This window comes from Corvus hawaiiensis, chromosome 15, assembly GCF_020740725.1.
Source record: "Corvus hawaiiensis isolate bCorHaw1 chromosome 15, bCorHaw1.pri.cur, whole genome shotgun sequence".
NCBI classification, from domain to species: domain Eukaryota; kingdom Metazoa; phylum Chordata; class Aves; order Passeriformes; family Corvidae; genus Corvus; species Corvus hawaiiensis.
The window spans coordinates 18,954,499-18,978,120 of record NC_063227.1 but is presented as its reverse complement, the minus strand read 5'-3'; the positions used below and the strand labels follow the sequence as shown (position 1 = coordinate 18,978,120).

Here is a 23,622-nt window from a genome sequence, read left to right as displayed (position 1 = left end):
CCGTACACGGGCAGCAGGGATGCTCCCTGTCCCCACCTCCTGAGTTTCCATGGAGCGGCCAAGGGAATGCAACTTATGAAAGGGTCTGTGTCTTGTCTGCGGGCAGCACTGAGACCGCACTGGCTGCAAGCCAGACTCCCGGTGGCCCTCAGGTCCCAGCCCTCCCAGTAACCCAGAACCCTGCTCCCTGCAGCCCTGCTGCTGCCCCTCAGCTGCGTCCTGCGGCCCCGCTCTGGCTGCGCCTTCCTGCACATCCTCTCCAACCTCGCTTGAGCAGATGTGACATCCCGGGGACCTGCCTGCCTACTGGCCCTGGGTGACACGGTGGGTTCCTCCATCCAACCCTCCCTCCTCCCTGGAGGAACCACGGCTGTGCCGATGCTTCTGGGTTGTCCCTGCAGCCAGGCAGAAGGGGAAGCAGGAAGGAGAAGCATCCCCCCCACTCACCTGGAGGACAGAGTGCCCCACAGGGCTGTTTTCGGAGAGCTCTGCCTCGTACAGGGCCTTCTCGAACTTGGGCGCGTTGTCGTTCATGTCCAGGATGGTGATGCGGAGCAGGGCACTGCTCGCCCGTGGGGGGTTCCCTCCGTCCTGCACCTTGATGGTCAGATCGTAGGAGTCCCACTGCTCCCGGTCCAGGTTCCCCATTACGATCAGCTGCGGCTGCTTCTCGTCCTGGTCCTCGGCCACCTGCAGCCCAAAGAGCTCCTGCGCCTCCGGACCAGCCATCAGCTCGTAGGAGGCAACACCGTTGGGGCCTGAGTCCCGGTCCATGGCCAGAGGGATGGGGAAGAGCGTCCCGATGTTGGTGTTTTCGGGGATGGAGAGGGTGAGGACGGGCGAGGCGAAATTGGGGGTGTTGTCATTGATATCCAGCACCTCGATCTGCCCCTCGAGCAGGCGCGGGCTGCTGTTGGCGTTCAGGTTAGTGATGGACACCTCAAACTCCAGGAAGCAGGGCTCTCCGGGCAGGAGGTGCTGGCACTCCCGCAGGTTCTCTCGGTCGATGGAGGTCTCTGTGGTGTAGATGTCCCCAGTCTTGCCATCCACACGGAGGTACGGGGCCCCCACTTCCAGCTTGTAGAGGTGCCCCATGTCCGGTAAGCCATAGTCGGAGGCCAGGCTCCCTATGAGGCTGTTGGGGGGTTGTTCCTCCTGCACTTTGTAGACCGCACGTGTCCCCGAGGCCAGGGCAGGGAGCTGGCAGAGGAGCCACAGGCCCAGGCAGGATGCCAGCGAGTTCATCCTGCGCTGCAGGGGAGCTGGAGGAGACACAGACACTGGAGGTTAGGGACCAGCCCACTTCCCTGGCTTATCCCACTGCACCATGTGGGGCTGCACATGGTCCTGGCACGGCTCCCAAAGGGAAGGGGCTGCTGGGGCTGGCCCAGCCGAGGGCTCCTGGCAGCCTCCAGTGCCCTGAAAGACCCGTCTCGGCTTGCAAAGTTCCTGCAACGCCCTGCTGGAGTGAGTAACCCCATCATTGAAACCTCAGCCCTGTCACTTGCAGGAAGCCACTCCTGCCACTGTCCACCCTCTTCGTCACCACACCAACTGTAATTAGACCCAACGAGGCACACTAACAGGGTGGACTGCAGGCAGCCTGCTGCCAACAACCCGATGGGAGCCGGCCAGGCTCCGAGACAGCTTCTCACCACCCAAACACAGGAGCATTGTGTGCCACCAGTGCAGGGGCACTGCCTGCCACGCACGGCAGGGACACACAGGCACTGCACGCAGCTGCCAGGACTGCAGAAACGGGAGCACCAAACGGGGAGCTCTGCCTGCTCCGCGGGGATGTGGGGCTGACACCCATCTGGCACTGTGGGGTTGTGGGGCTGACACCCATCTGGCACTGCGGGGACATGAGACACTGAAGGGACACAGGGCTGACACCCACCCAGGGACACGGGGCACCGCAGGGATGCAGGGCTGCCATGCCCCCAGCACTGCAGGGACACGGGGCACTGGCAGCACACAGCTCCCTCCCATCCATCACTGCCTGCCCGGCAGGACCCGCAGCAGCCATCACTCTGGGGACACAGGACACTGCAGGAACACAGCACTGTCGCCCGCCCAGCACTGCAGGGCTGCAGGGCACTGCCCGCACTGCAGGAACTGCACCCCTCCACCACTGCAGGGCCACGGGACGCTGCGGGGATGCAGGGCTGCCACCCCTCAGCACTGCAGGGCCGTGGGGCACCGCTGTGGCAGGGACAAAGCAGCACTGCCCTCGCCGCACTGCCAGCACAGTGGCACTGCCAGCCTCGCACTGCGAGGTACAGAGGCACCACCCACCCGGCACTGCAGGGATGCAGGGGCCCTGTGCCTCATGCCTCCTGCACTGCCTGTGGAGCACTGCCGCCCCCGGTGCCCCTGGCACTCCGAGGGACACCGGGTCCCTGCCCAGGCTGCGCTGCAGTGCAGGAACCCCCCGGGCAGCCCCTGGCAGTGCCCAGCCCCGGCGCACTGCAACGGCAGCGCAGCATCCCCCTCGCTGCACAGTCACTAGGCAACCCCACACCCTGCGCCAGCGGCTCCTGTTCCCTTCCTCACTGCAGACACACTGTTCCTTCCCATTCCCTCCCACTCCAGTCTGGGACATGGCACACACTGGGTGCCTACCCCGTGCCAGTGCCCACCCCGCTGCTGCAGCGGCGGTGCCAGGAGCACTGCCCCCCTGCATTGCAGAGACACCCCTGCACTGCTGCACCCCTGCACCGCTGCCCCTGCCACTGGCACCTCCTCCCCGTGCCCACACACTGCCCAGGCCGTGCCAGGCATACCGCCAGCCCCACAGACTGTCCCCTCCTGTGCCAAGCCACATGCCTTGCCACCAAGCCCCTGATAGCTGCTGGGCTTGGCCACCAGCTTTCCCGTCCCCTGGTTTCCGTTCTGGGAACACATTTTCCTCCTCCAGGGTCCAGGAGCACCCACGCAGCTTCTGCTGAGCTGTGAGCGTAAAGGGGTTCAACGCAGCTCGCCGGCACCCAAAAACCCAGGGACTGGGTGCCCTAAAATTAACACCCACAAACATCTGCCAAGGCCCCGCAGCATCACCCTCCTCTCGCCGCTCCCATCGCTCCCTCTGTCCATACTCTGCACCCAAGGATAAGCAAACGCTCCATGGGCAAGCGCTCCATCCCCATCCCCCTCAGTGGTGCCACGCAGCAAGTGCCCAGCTCCTGGTTAGCCTGGCATTGTATGGATCATCAGCAAGTGGAGCACCCTGCACTGTCCTCCTCAGTACTTCCCACAAGCCAACAGCTCCCGGTCCTTCCACCTCTCTGCTTGCCCATGGACGTGGGGACATGGAAGAGATGAGCTCTGCCTCCACAGTGAAAATACATCTCTGGGTCTGGAGAGGAAACGGTGGCCCTGAAGCCAAGCTCGCCTCTGCTCCCTTGTCCTGCCACTTCCTTTGTGCAGAGCAGAGCCATTCCCAGCTGGCTGAGGCCGTGCAGAACTGCCCTCACCGGCGCTGGGATGTGTGACTCAGGGAGGAAGGCATGAGGAGAGCAAGACCTCTTCCATCCCTGGACCAAGCTGAGGATGGAGGAGCTCAGGAGCCGAGCAGAAACACAACAGATCTCTGCATCAACACAGGGAGTGTGTGCACACACGCGTGTGTCTGTGCTGGGTGTGCACTGTGAGCATTCCAGGGGTGTGCACCTGCCCGGAGCACGGCCGTGTGTCCGTAGGAAAGGGCACAGCTGTGCCCTGGCAGGGTGTGCAGGCGTGTCACACACACACACACACAGCACACCTGTGCCCTGGCAGGGTGTCACACACACACACAGAGCACAGCTGTGCCCTGGCAGGGTGTGCAGGCGTGTCACACACAGCACAGCTGTGCCCTGTCCCTGTGACACCTGGCAGGGTGTCACACACACACACACAGCACACCTGTGCCCTGGCAGGGTGTGCAGGCGTGTCACACACAGCACAGCTGTGCCCTGGCAGGGTGTGCAGGCGTGTCACACACACACACAGAGCACACCTGTGCCCTGGCAGGGTGTGCAGGTGTGTCACACACACACACACAGCACACCTGTGCCCTGGCAGGGTGTGCAGGTGTGTCACACACACACACAGAGCACACCTGTGCCCTGGCAGGGTGTGCAGGTGTGTCACACACACACACACAGCACAGCTGTGCCCTGGCAGGGTGTGCAGGTGTGTCACACACACACACACAGCACACCTGTGCCCTGGCAGGGTGTGCAGGTGTGTCACACACACACACAGAGCACACCTGTGCCCTGGCAGGGTGTGCAGGTGTGTCACACAGGACAAGGAGCACATCCTTACCCCAGGTGTGAGCTCGAGCTCCTGCACGTGTGCGTGCCCCACACAACGCGTGTGCCCGCGTGTGCGCATGCCCTGGCGCCACCGCCTGTGCACGTGTGTGATGTCACCCGTGCGGGGGCAGTGGCACCTGGGTCACACTCGTGTCTGCCACACCCCCAGTGTGCGCTCACACCAGACCCCCCACATCCAGCTGCCTCCATGAGGTGAAGCTGCCCCGAGCTCTAGCACCCCTGTGTTGGGAACGGCTGTGAGTGAGGACAGGAAGATGGGCAGCTCCAGCTGTTGGGAAGGGGCTCCTGGAGGATGCCCGGGCTGGGAGAGGCGCTGTGCCCGCTGCTGGGCTGTTTGCACTGGGCTGTTTGCACTGGGCTGGGCCCTGGTGCTGGTGACGTAGCCACATCCTGACTAAGCCCTGGTGCGAGGTGAAAGAGCACAGGGAAAGGGGAAAGTCTCAAGGCAGTGCTGATGCCTCACATGGCTGAGGGAGGGCCCAGCAGCTGGAAATGCCAGGAGCCCTGTGCCAGCCTGGAGGAGGAAGGGCGTCACCCAAAGGTGCCCAGCACCCAGGATTTCTGCTCCAAAAACAGGGCTGGAGTCAGAATCCAAGTCCCATTCCTGCAGGTGAAGGAAGGAACCCTCCAGAGCAGGGCGGCTGGAGGAGAAGAGGGGCTGGGAACCTGAGGGGCCCTGGGCTCGGCAGGATAAGGAATCAGCAGGGTCAGGAATCCTGCTTGGCACCCAGGGGTGCGAATGACACAGCGCAGACGTGAGAGCCCAGAGCTGGGTGTGAAGAGGAGGAGGAGGAGGAGGACGGGGAGGAGGAGGAGGAGGAGGAGGGGGAGGAAGCCTCCACAAGCACGTCTGTGCAGGAGACACAGGCTTCCCAGGGGCCAGTCCAAGGTACCAGGCTATTTTCCCATGGGATCTAAGGACCATCCCACACTTTCTTCTCTGGTGCCAGGCACCTTTTTCCAACCTGCTGGCAGAGCACAGAGCACTTAAAAATAAAAACCCCTCCCAAAACAACTATTCCTCCGCACACACAATTCTCCCTACGGGGAGAGTGTGAGAGAGACTGAACCACATGAGAGAGGCGTTAGTCACGCTGCTTAATGCATGACTGGGAAGCTCTCGGAGGACAGTGGCATGCAAAATCCGACAGAATTCAGCCATCCCCACCAAAAAAAAGAAAACAAGCCTTAATGAGAGAGAGGTTATAAAGCGCCGCGAATTTAAGCAACTGCTTGAACAAGCCTGTGCTCCCTGTGATTCCCACAGCCTCCTGGCCCCGTTCCACGGGAGGCAGCACCGCTTCGGGAATGGGCACCGAAGTCCAGCCTCTCCTTGCTCCCAACGGCTGATTGCGTGGCTCGGAGACACTGCTTACAAGTCTGTCCAAAGCCTGCACTGAGCACACAAGTGCTAATCCCCCCCACACTCCCCCCAGCCCGGCTCCAGCACTCGGAGCTGGAGCAACATCCCAGCGAGCAGCAAACAGCTCATCCCAGCTCCGCTCGGAGATCAGGGATCGCGTTAGCCGAGAAGACGGCCGCTGATGGTCAGTCCTGCGCCGAAGGCACGGATGGGCTGATTCCTGGGTATTCCGTAGCACGTCCCAGGATTTGCTCCAGCTCCGGCTGCCACTGCGGCTGCTCGGCGTTTCTGCAGGCTGGGCCCGAGCGAACAGAGCCAGAGCACCCCACGAGGAGGAACCCCACTGGCTTGGCAACAGCGTCACCCCAAAATCATCCCTGAGAAGCTGGGCAGTGATGAAAACCCGGCAAAGCCCAGGGCCCTCCCTCTTCTTGCTGCCTTCTCCACATCCCTTCCAACTCTGGCAGCCAGCGAGGCAGAGACCTGTCAGAGCCTCCCTGGAGTGGCAGCCCCCATCCTCCCACCCGTGGGTCCCCCACAGCCACTCCTGGCTCCTGTCCCCTCCCGCCACCATCTCACCCTCCACCCCGGCTGGAGAGGGGCCCACGGGGACGACAAAAATGTCGCGGGCCTGAAACACCCCGGCAGGGCCGCTGGGAGCTGGGCACAGCGGGAGCGGCTCTGCTCCGGGGATGCAGCCGGGAGGGTTGGGGGGACCTTGGGGATGGAGGATAAGGTCCTCCTCTGGCCTCGCAGCGCGCCCGGGGAGCGGCTGCTGCCGGCTCCGGCGGCTGGGAGGGAGGATGGAGGCCGGGCTCCGCTGCCGGCCGCCGCGGCCGAAGCTCCCCGGTCCCCGCGGCGCTGCCCGGGCTGAGGCTCCGGCTGCCGCCGGCTCCGGCTGCGGGCACGGAGGGGAGCGGAGCCCCCGCTCCCCCGGGCGCCTCCGCCAGCCCCGCGCACACGCACAGAGACACGCACGGACACACGCACGGACACACACACGCAGACACCCGTGGAAAAACCACGGGAGCCGCTCTGCCGGCACCGGCTTCGCGCTCAGCCTCGCGTACCGGGAAACAAGGATCCTCCGCGGCGCAGGCACGCACAGCCCGCTGACACACTCAGAGCCGGCTGACACACTCACCCGCACGCACACAGCCCGCTGACACACTCATATGCACACACACACACACAGAGCCCGCTGACACACTCACCCGCACACGCACAGCCCGCTGACACACACGCACACTCGGAGCCGGCTGACACACTCACCCGCACGCACACCCCGTCACACACACACAGCTCCGCACACAGACACGCGCACCCCACTCGCGTCCCCGCACCCCGCTGTCACACGCACCCCACGCGGACACCCCGCACGGCCCCCGCCAGCCCCCCGCGCCCCGCCGCTCCGGCACACGCACAGCCCTGCTCCCAGCCGGCTCCCGGCTCACCCGCAACTTCTGCGGCTCCCACGCAGCCGCGCACCCCGCGGGCGCACACACCCAGGGCTGGACGGGGGACACACACCCAGGGCTGGACGGGGGACACACACCCAGAGCCGCCCCACGCGGAAAAATAAACACCCCGAAACACGCGCGCACCCCCCGCCACAGCCGCCCTCCCGCAACCACCGCCCGCCCTGCGCTGCGCTGCGCGGGGCTGGCCGCGCTCCGCTCCGCTCCGCACAACAAGTGGCAGCGCCGGGCGGGACCGGGGACAAGCGGGAGCCGCCCCGCTGGCCGCGGAGCCCCGCGCAGCCCGGCGCGGAGGGGAGCGGAGGGATGCGGGATGCTCGGGAGCGGGATGCTCGCCAGCGCCGCTCCCGCCGCCGCCCGGCCCCGCGTTCCCGCACAGCGCCGGGCTCCGGCGTGGGGCATCCCGCACCCCCCCCCCCCGCAGCTCTGCCTGGCCGCGGGCGGGGGTCCCGGCCCCGCCGCAGCTCTTACTTGGATGGTGCCGGCGCTGCGCTCCGTGCCGAGCCCCTGCGCGCTGGTCCCGCGGCGTCTCCATCGCCTCCTTCCCGCCGGGACCGGGCTCCCCCCACCCCCCCGGCTCCTCTCGAGCGTTATCCACGGATGAAAACCAAATGGGGAAAAAAATATTTTAAAAAAAGAAAAAAAAAAAAAAGAAAAAAAAAAGGGGGGGGGGGGCAAAAAAATATATAAATGTCCCGTGGGAACCGCCCCCCTCGCCGGGCCGGGGCTGCGGCTCCTCCGGCGGAGCGGCGGCTCAGGCTGGAGGCAGCCCCGGTGGGCAGCTCGGTCCGTGCCCGCCTCCGTCCCTCGGTGTGTGTGAGGATGTGCAGGGGAAGCGCAGCGCAGGCACGGCCCCTTCCCCCCCCCCCGCCCGCCGCTGCCTCCGCCTCTCGCCTCCACCACCACCATGGGGAGGTGGAGCTCCGGCTCCTTATCAGATCCCGAGCCCGGCCGGGCTGCCGGGACGAGCGGGCAGTGCTGCCGGGCAGAGCCGCCCGTCTCCGGGCTGCCGGCACCGCGCCCAGCGCCGTGCCCGTGGACAACGGGGGTCCTCACGGTCCCCCGGACCCCCTCACCCCGGGGTCCGCTCCGCGCCCGCGCACGTGTGGCTCGGGTCTCCCCTTTCAATCTCCTCTCGGTGCTCTCAATAATTCATTCACTCATTTATTCTTCCAGCCGACGCTTCACAGCCCCACAACCCCCCCGCGCAGGGCCGGGGACCCGCGGCAGCGCACCCGGGAGGGTCCCTCCTTAGGACCGAGCTCAGCGGGGGCTGTGCCCACCCCTCCCCGGCCCCCAGCCCAGCAGGGCTGCGGGCAGGCTGCGAAGCTCCCCCGCTGGCTGCGGTGGTGGGGCTGGAGCGGCGGCCGTGCCCTGCCGTCACACCTCGGTGAATCACGGCTTTATTGATTGCGGGGTGTCGGGGCGCAGCAGCGGCAGCAGCAGCAGCAGCACGGAGCACCTGCGGCTCCCAAAAGCACCCGCGAGCTCCCAGCGCCCTTGTGATGCCTTCACAGGCTGTTCTCCCTCAGCTGGCTCCTCACGCCGGCACCTCGGCTGGCCATGCAAAGTCCCCGAGGGCCTGGGGACAGCGTGTTCCGGGGCTGCCCCTTCCCTTGCTGCCTCCACCGCCTCCGTGCTCCTGCAAGGAGCGGCCGCGCTCCATGCCAGGGGCTGGAGCTGCAGCCCGGCCCTGCCAAAACCCTCAGCACCCTCCGAGGGTCGCGCAGCCCGTGGCGCTGCCCCTCACCCACCTCCCGGGCCGGTTGCGGCGTGGATTTCTCGCCAGGATGCTGGAAAGTCCTTCCCGCTCCGCCGCAGCGAGGATGGGAGCGCGTCTCCCCGCTGAGCTACGCCAACCTGTTGCGCAGCGCCCTTCGCCGCACACATGCTCAGCTCGGCTGCATGACTGCACCATCTAGAGGCTGCGCCTGCCTGCTCGGAGCAGCCCGGCTCCATCTCACCCCCTAAATCACCCCGTTTTGCCCCCAAAATTGTCCTGCTCTTCTCCCAGATCTCCCCGCTTCTCCCCGGCAACAAGCGGGCTCAGCCCCTGGCAGGGCTGCATCCTGCCAGGCAGGAAAAGGGGGCTGGACAGTCAAACCTCAGGCTGGAAAGCCCAGCTCTCCTTCCAGACCTTCTGCTCCTGCAGAGATGTCAGCTCCTCCGCGTCCGTGTGCGGGTTTTTTTTTCTGAGTGTCAATTCACATGAAGCCAATTTAGCAGAAGATGAGAAGTGAGAAGGCAGGGAAGGTCAAAGCCCACCTTTGGGGCAGGGAGAGGAGCTGTGGGGTTTGTCAGGCTGTGCCCTGCTGATCCAGAATGAGCTGGGCAGGGAGAGGGAGCGGAATTCTCTGGAGATAAGGGGAGATTGATGGATCAGTAACTGGCAGCCCTCCTTGGAGGGACGGAGAGCTGGAGCAAAGGGAGAAACCGAGGGAGTGACCCCGTGGATCCAAGGCTGCCCGTGGAGCAGGGACAGCAAACTTTAGAGATTGCTGGGGACCAAAGGTTTGCGTTTCACAAGAGTCACGGGGCAGTCGATCGGCAGCTGCACAGGGAGTGCCGGGGAGCTGGGCATGTACGTAGATCACTGGATGCCGCTGATTTCTGGGACACTGGTGACTGTCACCTCAGCCTCTGCTCAGACACGTTTCTGAGGGACAGGTCCAGGCTCTAGGAAGGCAGGGAAAAAGTGTCCTGGCATCAGGAATCACCTCTGTGCAGGCCAGAGGAGCTGCCTGGCAGAGCCCTCCGCAGTGCCAGCAGCACCCATGGCCTGGGGAGCTGGGGGGAAACCGTGTCCAGGTCACTGGTGACCTGGATCCCAGGGCTGCCTCGTCCATCTCTACCTTCCTCCTCCACTCCACTGCCTTTGAAAGCCCCTCCCAGAGTGCTCCTTGCCCTCTGACAGCACAGGAAGCTTTGCCATTCCCTGTACTTCCTTCTCCTGGGCGCTATTGTAGAATCCTGGAATGGTTTGGGTTAGAAAGGACCTCAAAGGCCATCTCATTCCACCCTTATCTGGCAGGGACACCTTGCACTATCCCAGGCTGCTCCAAGCCTCATCCAGCCCGGCCCTGAACACTTCCAGGGATGGAGCATCCACAGCTTCTCTGGGCGCCCTGTGTCTCACCACCCTCACAGGGAAGAATTTCATCCTGAGATATACCAGCTCCAGATGAGTCACCCACTCTCACCTTGTCTTCACCATTCCCAGAAAGCAGAGCCAGTCTGAGCAACCAGAAACCCTCAGGCTGAAGCTCTGTCTGCAGCATTATTCCATGAGACCCTCCAGGTGCTTCCCGCCCGCCTGCCCCGGTGCTGGCAGTGCCACCGCCCCCGGAGCTGCTGCTGGGGGCTCTGGTTTGCCCCGAGCTCCCGGTCCCCCGTGCTGGGCTGCTCCAGGTACCCCGTGCTGGGCTGCTCTGGCATCACGCAGAGGCAGCTGCTTCGTGGTGCCGGTGGGGCCTTGTCAGAAGAACAAAGCCTGTGAGGGAAGAGCATCCAGCTAAATCTCTGGGAAAGCGAGAAGAAAGGGAAACAAGGAGAGCAAATGAACCTTACAAGAGAATAAATACCCCCTCCCCAACGCACACACGCAGCAACCTGGCTGCCGTCTGCTGCAAGGAGTTCAAAGGCTCCTCTGTTCTCTCTCTCATCAGCTCTGGGCTCCGCAGGAGAAGCAGCAGCTCGGATTTGGGCAGCAAATGCTAATAACACAGATGTTCTGACAATCCGCTTGTTTCTACAATTAAAAACAAAAAGATCCTCAAAACCCAAATGCGAGGAAATGAGCACATTAAAGAACTTCTCCTCCACTCGCCTCCCGCGTCACCGAGGGCTGCAGGTTTGCGGGGGAAGGAGCTGGGTGGGTGCAGCCCCATCCGGAGCGTCGGTGGGATGATGCGGGAGCAGCGCAGCCCTTGGACCACTGCGATGCTCTGGCCACGGAATGCAGGCAGCGACGCCAGCCAGGATCCACGGAGGAGCCGGAGGGCTCGGATGTTCGCCGCCTGTCTTGCCTCTGGGATGCTCGCTGCCAAATTATTGGGAGATTGTTTTTATTACTGTTTTAACTCTTTTTTTAACCTTGTTTTTCTCTTGGCTGCTCTTTCACTCACTCATTAATTTTGGTATTTTTCTCACGGTATATAACCCCTGTCATGGCTGCCATGGCAACAGGAGGGAATGTGCTCAGCGCTAAAATATCCTCTCAAAAATAACAAAAATAAGACAACAGAGGCAGCTTCTGTGGGCTGCTGCAAATGCAGATCTGGCCTGGCTTTGTGGTGACGGAGGATGAAAGATCCTGCAAGCCAGGGAAGCCCCTGAGCCCTGGTCCTCCCACAGCCCACCCCACACCGCAGGGCACGCGGGCTGCCCGGCTGGGAGCTCCTCCTGCGGCGGACATTGGGGCTGAGCATCTCCAGTTTCCTCACCCAGCCTTGAAAGCTCTTCCCCATCCTCAGGACCACTGTCCCTTGTCCCTCGAGGCCACATGAGCTCCACCATTGCCACTCTGGAAGATCATTCTGGGATGGGCATTGGGGCTGAGCATCCCAAATCGCCTCATCCAGCCTTGAAAGCACATCCCCTTCCTCAGGGACGTTTCCTCAGCGACCTCTCCTCAGGGACTGTTGTCCCTTGTCCCTCAGGGCCACACGAGCTCCACCTGCGTCACACTGGAAGCTCCTCCTGGGATGGTCCTTGGGGATGAGCATTTGAGACCTTCTTGTCTACTCTTGAAAGCTCTTCCCCTTCTCCAGGGCCACTGTCTCCTGTCCCTCAAGGCCACACGAGCTCCACCATTGCCATGCTGGAAGCTCCTCCTGGGGTGGACATTGGGGCTGAGCATCGCAGACCTCCTCATCCAGCCTTGAAAGCTCCTCCCCTTCCTCAGGGACCTTTTCTCAGGGACCATTGTCCCTCGTCCCTCAGGGCCACACGAGCTCCACCTGGGTCACACTGGAAGCTCCTCCTGGGATGGACATTGAGGATGAGCATCGCAGAAAGCTCCTCCCCTTCCTCAGGGAGCGCCATTCCCTGGATAACGAGGAGGAAACGTGGGTCTAGGTGGGGAGAAGGTGCTGAGGGCATTGCTCGGCGGGGCGTTGCTGCTCTCCACTGGGTTTTCATCCACACGTGGATCCCTGGGACAAGTCCCACCTGGTGATGTGATGTCCCCAGACTCGGGAGCTGCAGCCAGCGTTGGTGGCAGGGCCAGCAGGGTTGTCACCCAGACCTGTTGGCTGTGTGTGACAGGATCACGGGGCTGGGGGGAGAGAGGCGCTCGTGTTGATAGAGCACGCTGGGATCTCTCCGAGGCGTTTGAATTCCTTCCACCTGACATTTTGATTAAAACTTGCATTAGAAGGAATTAACGGGGCACAGATGAGATGGATTCAAACTGCTTCCCTGGCAGAGCTCCGAGGGGGCTGCTAATGGGGAGAGAGCAGAAAGGAGCATTATTCCCACCTCCTTCCCCTGGGGCCCCGCGCTCCGTCCGCTGCTGTGAAAGGTTTTTATCAATGGTGGAGATGAAGAGATGAAATCTTTGCTGGGAAAGCTGGAAAACGACACCCGGAGCGAGGAGACAGAGAGGGAAGAGGATGTTTTTACCTGGCTGAATGCTCAGGGGATTATTTGACTGCAGATATCCGGAATATCTGTGGCACTGAAGTTTGGATGTGAAGCCCTCAGGCTGGATCTTGGAAAGCAGCGACTCTGGACATGCCCAGACAGGCTGGGGAGAGGAACCCTGGCTTTTAACCAGCAACCAAAGGAGCTCCTTGAAGGCCTCCCAGGAATATCTGCCTCGTCCAGTGATGAAGATTTGGAAGAGTAATTAGGGATCATTGTGTACTGGTGTGCCCTGCTTCGGGGGCTGCAAATCAGTGGATAGCACCCTGCTGGAGCTCTTTGTCTGGCACCCACCCTCAGGGATGTCGAGGGAATACCAGGAAAGCTGGAAGGAGCACCACAGACCCAACCACAGGGGGAAAAGCCAGGCCTAGGGGTGTGATGCCGCTAAAACTCTGTTATCAGGTGATCTGAGCACCTGGCCTGTGTCCTCCCACATGGAAAACAGAGCGGGAAACCCTGAAATCCCACAGCGGGGAGTGACAAGAGCAGGGCTGGAGCTGAAGAGAGGCAGATTCAGCCTTGGATTGAAATCCAGCATCTGAGTGGTGAAAGCATTTGAAGGCTGCAGGAGCTTTTCTCAGGGAGATGATGGGCTCACAGTGCTGCTGCAGCTTTTGTCACCAGATTAGATCTCGCTTTAAAAAAGAAACCATTTAATCCTGGGAGCAGCTCTGAGGCCGAGGCGAGGACGGGCTGGGGTGAGTGACCTCCTTGGCCCGATCCTCCACCTCATCCCTTCCCTGCACAGGCCGCTGGGAACAGAATGTCTGCAGTGCCCTGCAATTATTCGAGCACTGATTAATCAATCTCCCGCTCCAGGGGTCAGAAAGGTTTCTCCAATCCCCACCCATCCTCTGCGGCACCAGAGATCCCTTCAAGAAGAAGCAGCAGAGCCCCAGAATGAAACCTTGGTGGCTGATTGAGCTTTGGAGCTCAGTGCCTGAGTACGTCCTGGAATTCAGACTGGAGAGGAGCTTCCCTGGCACTCCCAGCTGGTGGAAGCCCGTGGGATGCTCCAACAGCTTCTCCAGGCTGGGAGCCACCCCCAAGGGGCAGCTCCTGCTGTTCCCAGCACGGTGTCCATGCCAGAGGTTTGGGCTGTGGTGGCCTCCCTCCCATCCCCCGCCTCTGGCACTCTCTTAATTCCCAAAATACTCAGATTGGGTATAAGGAAGGAGTGAGCGGTGCTGTGCATGAGGTGTGGGGTCAGAGTCGTGGAATCCCAGCATGGTTTGGATTGGAAGTGGCATTGAAGCGCATCTCATCCCAAAGCTGGGATGTCACCCACTAAATCACATCCCTGAAGTCCCCTGACCCCTTTGGCTGTCCCCAGCCCGGGCTCCCCATGACCTGGCAGGAGCAGGTTTGGGACCAGCAGGACACCACTGGTGGGTCCTGTCCTGCTGCTGCCGGAGCTGCTGAGGGTCTGGCAGAGCTGGGGAGAGGCTGGAGAGCAGCAGGAAGGGGGAAGCTCTCAGGAAGCACAGCCTCGCAAGGAATGAGCCGAGTCTCTCACATCGCTGCCGCTCTCTGAGCTGGCCTCGCCTCCTCCGGGGATCTGCTATTCATTCCTCCTCCGAGGGAGAATTACACCCATTTCCTGCTTTTGTTAGGGTCCAACGGTCTCCTGCCTGAAATGCTACCTCCAGCTGCTGCTGGGAGATGGTCCAGCCCTGGAGACAGGCGAGCGGGCAGCAGGGAAGGGAGGGTTCCACATCCTCCCAACAGGAGCTGTCGGGGAGCCATGACCTCCCTGCTCAGGATCCTGCGGTCCAAGGGAGCAGGAGGAGACTTAGGGAGAGAAGACCAGATCAGACCTGCCCTGCTCGTGACTGGCACGGGGCTGGGACACACAGAAACCTCGGCTCAAGCTGGGACTTGCCCACAGAGACTGGGCTGGGCATGAGAGGAGCTGCTCTGGGCATGGAGAGAGGGAGAGGCACATCCCTCATCCCTGCTCCTGGCGAGGAGGGACTTGGGACCCACGGCCAGCTGAGATCTGTAGGGTTCAGGGACAGGCAGGGACCATGGCAGGGAGAGTTCTGGGCGACAACAGCGGGTCAGGGACCAGGGTGGGGACAGCCAGACCATGGAGGTGGGCACCAGAGGGTGGAGAGCTCGGGGTCAGCGTGGATTTGGCAGGAGATGGCAGGGCCAGTCTGAGGGCAGGGTTGGTGCGTGGGCACAGCAGAGGAGAAGGGAGCTGGGGGACAGGGACCCAGGGTGCCATGAGCTCCAGCAGGGCAGGAGCAGACCCCTGTGGGCGTGGAGGGCAGGAACAGGCAGGCCTGGCACTGGGATGGGGCAGAGCAGGGCAGCACGGGCTGGGAATGGGAATGCACTGAGGGCAGGCTCCGGGGGGAGGTCATTGTCCCTCCAGAGCTGGCACGTGGCAGGAGCACGGGGCCAGCGAGGGGCTGGGGTGGGAAGTGGTGGTGGCAGTGATGGACCCGAGTGACCTTTGCCGGGCTGGGGTTCTGTTTGCTCTGAGGGGTGATAGTGCCCCTTTATCTCCGCTGTGTTTGCTCTGCAATATCCTGGAGCCGGCACTTTCCGGGGCAAAATCCAGAGGCGCTGGAGTGAGATTCCGAGGGGAATGCAGGGCTAAACAAGCGGCAGACAAGCTGGGATCTGCGGGAAAGGCCAGCCAAGATCAGATATAGCACATCCCGAGGGAGGGGATGAGCCTCAGCGGGGTGACTGGAGGTCTGGAGTGGGGGATCCTTGTAGGGATCTTCCCTTGGGGTTGGGGCACACCGAGGATGGTGGATGTGGCACAGTGCCAGTGCTGGCCCTGGGATGCAGTGGGTGGAATGGTGGGGATGGGACATCACTCCCAGCTTTGCCCAGGTGCCAGGGTGCTGGCACGAAGCTCCCAGCGCATCCTGCTTCCTTCCCCCTGTGCCTGAGCATCACCAGCCCAGGCTGGCACCCAGCATGGACCTTCACTCCCTCTGAGAGACAAAGTCCTTCTGTCCCCAGAGACAGCAGCTTTGCTGGGTGCCAGGCAGGCCAGCGTGCCCTGCCCGGAGCAGGAAGGCCGTGGAGGCAGGGAAGGGTGGCAGGGCTGAGCGGGAAGGGGGTGAGGCAGCTTTGAGGCAGCTTCCTGAGGAACTGGGAGCAGGCAGCGAGAGCAGACTTTGCCCATCCTGGTAAACAAACAGCACAGATCTCTCCAAAGCAATCCCTGACTCCACCATCCCTAGCAGACACAACCTGCAGGGCCCTGAACTTTGGTGTATTTGTTTTAGGACAAAAGCATTAAAGGGAAAATATCAAACAACAAATAATCTACACACACGCCAGCTCACCAGGCGCTCTCTGCTCCCCAGGGCAGGCTGGCAGGTACGGCCTGTGCTGCTGAGTGCCACGGCACGTGCCCACTGCCTGTCCCCAGCCCACTGCAAGGTTGGCCCCTCCACGTCCACCCCTCATCCAGCGCCTCAGATCAGACCAGCCTGGGCGGGTTCCTCCAGAGGGGGAGCTTTGCTTCAGGCTCGTTTGCTGCACTGGCCCTTGAATTCATTTTTGTCTTGCAAAAGGGCCCTGTGGGTCCTGGGGACTGGGGGATTGGAGCAGCCCCTTGCCGTGCAGAGTGTGCTTTGAACACCTCCAGCATCTCCACAATAATCCTCTCTCACGTCCCTTTGTTGGTTGCCTTTCATGGCACACAATTCTCAGCATGGAGCCGGGTGGGAATGAGTCAGAACAGCTTGGGGTTGGTGGGCTCTGCATGAGGGGCAGCTTCCTGTGGCCAAAGTGCCCAGCCCAGGGCACCCCCAGGCCACTGCCCAGTGCTCCCCAGCAGCCCGGTGTCCCCAGGAGCTGCAGCTCGGCAGCGCTTGCTGGCGCTCACAAACAGCTTTGTTTCATCTCCAGGGGAAACTCTTCAAAGCCACCCAAGCACTTTGATTTCGGAAAGGTTTTCATTCCTGTGAAGATAAGAAAAGTTCCCTTGGCATGGTGCAAGGGCCCCCAGGAGGGACTGCAGCCCACATGCCTGGCAGCCTGGCAGCCACGGGCTAGAGAGCCAGGCAGGCAAATGAGTCCATGGCCAGCAGCCGCATCACTGGTGGCCTGGCCCAGGACAGGAGCTGGCCCTGCTGCCACGGGATGGGGCCCTGCCCTCTGCCAGGGTCAGGGATGTGATGGGGGGATCTGGAGAGAGGCTGTCTGAGATCTGGGGAATGGAGTGGGCACCTCCAGGCACCTCCGGGCACTCAGGACAGGGAGGTGTCTCCTTCCCGGGGTCTGGGAGGAGGTGGGCAGAGCTCCTGGCATGGCCTCCTGCAGGGACGGTGGGTGGGTGGCCTGGATGCTGCTCCCAGCTCTGGGCTCTGCTGTCCGGGGGCTTGGGATAGAAACGGGGGGAATGTGTCTGGATGTGGGAGCAGTGAAATGAGGAAGCACCAGAGGGTTGGTGGAATGGACTGGGAGCAGGGAGTTTTAGGTCTAAGAGCCAGGCAGGGGCTGGGGAGGGTACAGAGCAGGCTCTTGGGACAGTCTGGGAATGATGGAGACAGTCTCACCATGGGGGTGGGTGTTCTTCCTGCCACCCCTCCTGTGGCCAGAGCGTGGCCCTGACCCTCCAGCCTCATCCTGGCTCAGAATCATCAATGCTTTAACCACAAAAGAGACGTTGAGCTGCAGGATGTGGGGGCTGGAAGCAGAAGCCCTTTAGGTCTCTGGGTCTTCTCCACAGCAAGGAGTAAAATGAATGTGACAGTTTGGAGGGGAGCTTTGGATGATGAGATCCCATTGTTATGGGGTAACGAGATCACCTCGGCTTGAGGTCCCTGGCAAAACCACCATGAGCTGGCCCAAAAGCCTTTTGGAAATCACAGCTGAGTGTGGAGATGGCATGGGGGGGGGGGGCACAGGGAGCTGCACCCTTTGGGAGGAGCTGCAGGGAAGTGAACCCACGGTCTCCCCATCCAGCAAACCCCACTGAGCTGCGCCCAACATGGCAGTGCCACCAGTGTTAGGGGGGGCTGTGCCAGGCACACCAAGTGAAGGGACAGAGGAGCAGAGGAAGGAAAATCCCTGGAGTGTTGACCTGGCTCACAGCGAGGTATTTGGAGTGAACCTGGTCACAATTTTGCTCACAAAATGAAGCCTCTTGGCCTGATTGCAGCAGCACTGCTCGGACCTGGAGTGGGCTGAGAGCACATTCCAGGGCGCTGTGGAGTGGGCAGGGAGTGCTCTGCAGAGTGAGGAAGGTGAAGGGGCAGCGCCGGTGCCACCTGGGTGCTTGGTGATGGGAGGTGGGTGCACAGCCAGCACCAGACTGCGGAAATCCAGGGCAGGCGGAGACCTGTGCCCCCTTCCTGCTGGCCTGCCCCATGCAGGGGCTGCCCCACAGCCCGCTCTGGGCTGCCCCGGGGCACAGCTCTTGGCCCTTGTACGACATCCACAGTGCCACCTCACAAAGAGGTGGGATGGGGCAGCTGCAGAAAGCCAAGGAGAGATGGGGAGGACACAGCAATTGTGCCACCACCATGGCTGTGACACCACCATGGCTGTGACACCATTGCTGCTGTGACACCACCGCTGCTGTGACACCACCATTGCTGTGACACCACCATGGCTGTGACACCACCACGGTTGTGACACCACTGCTGCTGTGACACCACTGCTGCTGTGACACCATTGCTGCTGTGACACCACCGCTGCTGTGACACCACCATTGCTGTGACACCACCATGGCTGTGACACCACCACGGCTGTGACACCACCACGGCTGTGACACCACTGCTGCTGTGACACCATTGCTGCTGTGACACCACCGCTGCTGTGACACCACCACAGCTGTGACACCACCACGGCTGTGACACCACTGCTGCTGTGACACCACCACAGTTGTGACACCACCACGGTTGTGACACCACCACGGCTGTGACACCATTGCTGCTGTGACACCACCGTTGCTATGGCACCACCATTGCTGTGACACCACCATGGCTGTGACACCACCACGGCTGTGACACCACCATTGCTGTGACACCACCACGGCTGTGACACCACCACGGTTGTGACACCACCACGGCTGTGACACCACCGTTGCTATGGCACCACCATTGCTGTGACACCACCATGGCTGTGACACCATTGCTGCTGTGACACCACCATGGCTGTGACACCACCATGGCTGTGACACCACCACGGCTGTGACACCACCATGGCTGTGACACCATTGCTGCTGTGACACCACCATGGCTGTGACACCACCGCTGCTGTGACACCACCACGGTTGTGACACCACCATGGCTGTGACACCACCGCTGCTGTGACACCACCACGGCTGTGACACCACCATGGCTGTGACACCACCGCTGCTGTGACACCACCACGGTTGTGACACCACCATGGCTGTGACACCACCACTGTCAGCCCTGCAGAGACACCAGCACCACTGGTGCTGCTTCATTGCTTCCTGGTCCCTCCTGGGGATGTCAGGGAGTGCAGGAGCCTCACCAAGGACCAAGAGGCTCCTGAGTGGAATTTTAGGTAGGTGACAGGGCAATCCCCAAGCTGGGAACTTCCCATTCCTCTTCCCTGCCCTACTTTTGCTCTGTGCGACCCCACACCTGCCCTGGGAGGCACCAGACAGGCCCAGCTCGAAGCGGGGGCTGTGAAACCGGGGACTCTGTTGGGTTTGAGGCTCACGCTGGTGGAGCAGGAGAGGGCAGGGTCTGCAGGAATGAGCTGGAGACATGCCGGGACTGATGGAAGGAGCACGGCAGAGCCTGCGAGACCTGTCCTACTTTTCCAGCAGAGCCAGGGCGGGGGTCCCTCCTGATTTCCCTTCTCAGGCCCCTGGGCTGATGCTGCGGGAGCTGCAGTGGGGACTCCCAGCGCAGCATCCCCCCGGCCCAGCCCGCAGTCCCGGAGGTGCCAAAGCTCCAGAGGAAGGTGCACGAACGCCCCGGGGCACGAGGCAGGCGAAGGAAGCCCTGGAGGAAGGCGCTTGCTCTCCTTTCTGCCGAGAACAGCCCGGGGCAGAAACGCTCCCCTGTGCCAGCTGCCTGCCCGGCCCCCACCCCAAACAACGAGGGGCTCCAAAGGCCTGGGGCACACAAAGAGGGGCACCCCGAGCATCAGGATGATCCCGAGGGTGGTTTCCAGAGGGGTTTGTCACCAGAAATATTGCAGAAAAGTCTCTCTCAGCTGGTTTTCTTGGTGTTTTTTCCCAGCCTGAGTCAGGTATTTAAAACCCCGGGGACCTTTCTGTGCCACTCCACCTCTTTAGGAAAGTGGGAGGAGAGGAAGCGATTCAGAAGAGCCCATAATTGAGTTTTGGTTGGCAATCCTATTGTTAGCAGGGCAAAAAATAAAGCCCAGAGCAGCAGCAGTGGGAGGCAGCAGCCCCAGCCCTGCAGTCCACAGGGACACCCTGGTGCCTCAGGGGACTGCCAGGGTTGGGTTCAATTTCCTTCTGCTTCAGCCAGGTTTTCTAAGGGAATGAGGTGATTGTAGCTCCTGGCTGATGTCACCAACGTGAGGGAGCCCTGCAGGATTTAGATCCCAGAATCAGAGAATTGTTTATGTTGAAAAGACCCCCAAGGTCGTCAAGTCCAACAGTTAACCCAGCACCACCGTGCTCACCATGAAATCATGTCCCCAGGTGCCACTTCTGCACAATTTTTAGAACCACGGACTCACAGGATGATTTGGGTGGGGAAGAACCTTAAACACCACCTTATTCCAGCCCTTCTAGCAGATACCTCCTCCTATCCCACGTTGCTCCAAGCTCAGTCCAGCCTGGCCTTGAACACTTCCAGGGACCCACTTCCATTTGAGGCATCCCCAAATTGGTGGCTGGATATGGGGAGGTGCAAAAGGTGCCCTGAAGGAGGAAAAGACACTCCAGGAGCAAACAACAACCTCTGGCAGCATCTTCCAGGCACTGCAGCCCCCTGGGCTGGTGACAGGGGCAAGTCCCAGCCAGGAGCTGGATCTGGTGATGTGCAGAAATTCTGGCATAGAGCTGCCTGGTGCTCCCACGGCGTCTTCCTGGTCTGGGCATGAACAGCAGGTTCCCTTCTGTGCCTGAACCTGCTGCTTCCTCCCACCCCGAGCCCCTGATTTGTGCAGCGCCTTTGTGCTGGGTGCAGCGTTTTGGGGAAAGGGAGAGGGCAATGAATGACCCTTGGGAGCACAGGGCTAAAGCTACACACCCCAGGCTCTGCTGGGTGGGACCTGCAGCTCTCAGGGTGGGTTCAGGAGAGCCTAAACCCCTCTAAAACTGGATCCTGCTGGCCCTGAGCTCTGCTGGGTGGGACCTGCAGCTCTCAGGGTGGGTTCAGGAGAGCCTAAACCCCTCTAAAACTGGATCCTGCTGGCCCTGAGCTCTGCTGGGTGGGACCTGCAGCTCTCAGGGTGGGTTCAGGAGAGCCTAAACCCCTCTAAAACTGGATCCTGCTGGCCCTGAGCTCTGCTGGGTGGGACCTGCAGCTCTCAGAGTGGGTTCAGGAGAGCCTAAACCCCTCTAAAACTGGATCCTGCTGGCCCTGAGCTCTGCTCACAGCTCTCCTTGCTGCCAACCCCTCCATCCCAGCCCCAAACTGTGCCTGCTGTTGCACGGGCACGACTTGTGTGTGTCCGTGGGGGGAAGCAGCCCCAGGAATAACCCAGCCTGGAAACCAGGAGCTCGTGTGCTCGTTTGAAGTGCTGGATACAGCAGCTCAGGAGCCCCTGCTCGCCGAGATTTCTAATTACGCTTCTGCATAATTGTTCTAAGCATTTGCTCACGCTGAAGCAAAGCTTATTGGTTTGTGAGCCCGAGCACACCCCGGGGCCTGCTTTCAAATGTAGGCCCAGCCTTTACTGCCCCCAGTGCCGTAGTTGGAGGATGTGAATTTGTGTGTTATTGCCGAGAGCTCCGTCACTGGGTTTGGAGCTCGTGGAGGACTCCAGATGTGTCATCCGGGCCGGGGGATTTGCTGCCTTTTGTGCTTCGAATCCTCCATCTCTGCCTTCACTCCCCTGCCTGAGGAGGAGGAGGAGGAGGATGAGTTTGGGAACGCGGCTTCTGCTCCTGCACGAGGTTGCCCCAGTGTTTGGCCGTGTATTCCCAAATCTCCACCGCATTTCCCCCGTTCCCCGTGCTCCCTGTGCTCCGTGTGCTCCCAGCTGTCTCTGCTTCCCGATTTCCATCCCGTGTTTTACCCCCTGCATTCTCTTCCCCTCTCTGTTGGCTCTCTGTGGGTTAATCCCTATTTTCTCAACATTTGGCTCCCTCTCATGCATCTGCCATCAGAGCAAGATGAGCCTTCCCCGTTTCTCTTCCCCTATTCCCAAAGCTCCGCTAAGCAGGCTCGAGCCCTGGTCCCATCGCATTCCCATTCCCGCCTTCCCCACAGATCTGCAGGGCCGGGATTGAGCCATCTCCATGTCCTAGGAAACGTGGCACAGTGAGAAATGCTCTTCCTTCCACCCCAGGCTTGGCATCCTGGCTCCGTGTCTCTGCGATTGCCTGGTGGGAGTCACAGCACCACTGGGAAGCAGGATCACAACCAAAGTTAGGACAGAGACTGAGACTAAACCCAGCTCTGGCTCGTGCCACGCTTACAGGGCAGTTGGATGGGGTTTGGAGCACCCTGGTCTCTGCTCATGGCACAGGCTTGGAATGAGAAGAGCTTTAATTTCCAACCCAAACCAGTCCATGATTCCACGACTCTGTGAGAACCTTTCCCATTTCCTTAAGCCTTTGTGGAGAGGTGGGAAGTGCCGAGCTGCAGTTTGCTGTGCCAGCAGTGAGGAAGCCGTGCAGGGTGGAACACATGAGCTTCCCCTGCCCTCGCAGATTGCTGGGATTTAGGGAGCCATCCCTGGCAGTCACTGAGTGGGAAGACACAGAAAACTGGGAATGGGTGTCCACCAAAGCCCCAGTGAGTCTTGGGAATTTGGTGCCAAAGCCGCACCATGAACTGGTCCCAGTTGAACCACTGGGAGCAGGGACAGGTGACATCCAAATGGCTCCTTCCACGAGCCCCAAATCCTGGGGCTGCTGTCCTCTTTGGGATGAGGGAAGGATTCCTTCTGTCAGAGCCGTGGGGGTTCCCGAGCAAACAGGAGGGAGCAGTTTGGGGCTCCAAGCAGCGGAACCTCCAACAGAGCAGCAGCACCGAGGGAGAAATGTGCCCACAGCAACAGCTTCCCCCTGCTCCAGGGATGCTTCCCGCTGCTCTACTGGTAATCCACTGATCCAAGCTGGAGCTCCCAGTGCTCCCCTCCATGGACAAGGCCGGCACAGGTCCCTGGGAAGCTCCCAGGTCACAGCTGTGCTGTGGTGTTGCCCAGGAAGGGGAGAAGGGAAGCATGGCCCTGCACAGTTCTGCAGTAATATCCAAATCTGCTTACTGTCTGCCGCTGTGATTGAAGGAGTTTCTGTAATAATGTATTAGCTAAAGCTTCCAGATTATCCCAAAAACATCAGCTTTAACAAAGGGGTAATGCCTCTTTAATCCCCGCATGATCCCAGTTCCCGGTCTCTGCAGGACATTAATTCACGGCTAATACACAGACTCCAGGCAGGCTGCTAATGTGGGCTGCAGCCCAGCGGGGCCAGCCGGCCACTCCTTTGTTCCCCCTGCTCCTGGGAATGCCAGGATCTCCAGCCTGGCCCTGCTTCCTGAGCAGAGCTCCCGGATTTGGCCGCTGCGGTTGGTCTGGGGGCGATATGGGATGTTCCCATCTTCCCTGCACTGTGGGACGGCCCAGCACTGGATGCTGGACGTGGGATGTGTTCCTCACCCCCACATCCCTGGAGGAGGCATAGAGGACACCCTGGCACAGGGTGCCCAGAGCAGCT

General features: G+C 61.2%; 1 protein-coding gene across 4 annotated transcripts in view; it reads right to left on the bottom strand.

Annotated features, from left to right (window-relative positions):
• PCDH1 (protocadherin 1) overlaps positions 1–9,392 on the bottom strand; it is a 57,444-nt gene extending 48,052 nt beyond the window's left edge. For 2 of the 4 annotated variants that reach the window (XM_048319674.1, XM_048319677.1), the window contains exons 1-2: positions 8,918–9,256; positions 448–1,262 (exon numbers count right to left, since the gene is read on the bottom strand). In XM_048319674.1, the coding sequence (XP_048175631.1) occupies positions 448–1,262; positions 8,918–9,122 (1,020 nt within the window). In that variant the 5' untranslated portion in view covers positions 9,123–9,256. Of the gene's footprint in view, positions 1–447; positions 1,263–7,634; positions 8,006–8,917; positions 9,257–9,300 lie in introns of those variants that run through there. The other 2 variants (XM_048319676.1, XM_048319675.1) reach the window with 2 other exon arrangements.
• Between the last annotated feature and the right edge of the window lie 14,230 nt (positions 9,393–23,622).